Raw genomic sequence first — 852 nt, 5'->3', positions numbered from 1 at the left:
GCAGAGAAGAATAATGAGAGCAACTAATGAATTATGTGCTTTCTGATATTTGCTGACAGAACAAGATTTTGTGTATGATGCAATACAAAAGTAACATTTCCCAAGATTCTTTTTAACCTCTTCTTGAGGCCCCATTAAAGTTCAGCAATGCCCCTCACTCAATTCAGATCACAAAAGGACTAACTCTGTGATTCTTTGTCCTGCTCTCTGCTGAGCACTGGACGACGACCCCTTCTAGCAGGTGGGAGGCTGGAAGGCATGTCAGACTGACGGCTATTTATCACCCTATCAAGGTACTGGCGGTGGATGCTGCGCACTGTTGAACGACTCAGGTGCTTGTTCAGGGTCTTGGAGAGCTCCCGTGCAGCCTTAGCGGCTCCCATCTCTGTACAAGCCCTGCCAATCTGAAGGCGTTCCTCAGGCGTCCAACGGTTGTAAACACCCCGGCACTTGGCCAGCGGTGTATGTTCACTTGCTTCCATCTGTCAATTGATGGTCACTGTCAAATTTGCTGGTTCAAAAAGGTTTGGCTGCATACTATTTCCAATATCAATCTTCATCATGAGGTCAGCTGGTTGCTATGATCACTTATCAATGATACCCCACATCTACACAGTATTACATATAAAAACTTATTATGGTGTTTTCATTAATGCACTGTTCTTTACTTTTACTTAACATTAAATGTTACCCAATGCATGAAAAACTAATCATCCATGATCCTGTATGTTTTTAGTATTAATCTCACACACAACCACAAGGATTATATCAATAAACATATATGATATATGCATATTACCAATGACAGATATCATTGGCATATACAGCTTTCTTGAATAGTTTATTTTGAGA

At 41.1% G+C, this 852-nt stretch overlaps 1 protein-coding gene across 7 annotated transcripts in view; it reads right to left on the bottom strand.

Moving 5' to 3' along the window:
* Window positions 1-852, bottom strand: part of LOC119582023 (protein tramtrack, beta isoform-like) — a 34,622-nt gene that overhangs the window by 18,489 nt on the left and 15,281 nt on the right. Inside the window, exon 6 of one of the 7 annotated variants that reach the window (XM_037930229.1) lies at window positions 1-482. The exons of the other annotated variants lie outside the window; for them this stretch is intronic. Coding sequence (XP_037786157.1) covers window positions 180-482 — 303 coding nt within the window. The 3' untranslated portion in view covers window positions 1-179. The remainder of the gene's footprint in view (window positions 483-852) is intronic. 7 annotated transcript variants of the gene reach the window in all.

The sequence above is a fragment of the Penaeus monodon genome, chromosome 15 (assembly GCF_015228065.2).
Source record: "Penaeus monodon isolate SGIC_2016 chromosome 15, NSTDA_Pmon_1, whole genome shotgun sequence".
NCBI lineage: Eukaryota > Metazoa > Arthropoda > Malacostraca > Decapoda > Penaeidae > Penaeus > Penaeus monodon.
The sequence above is the reverse complement of the archived record's forward strand: the minus strand, read 5'-3'. Positions and strand labels throughout refer to the sequence as shown.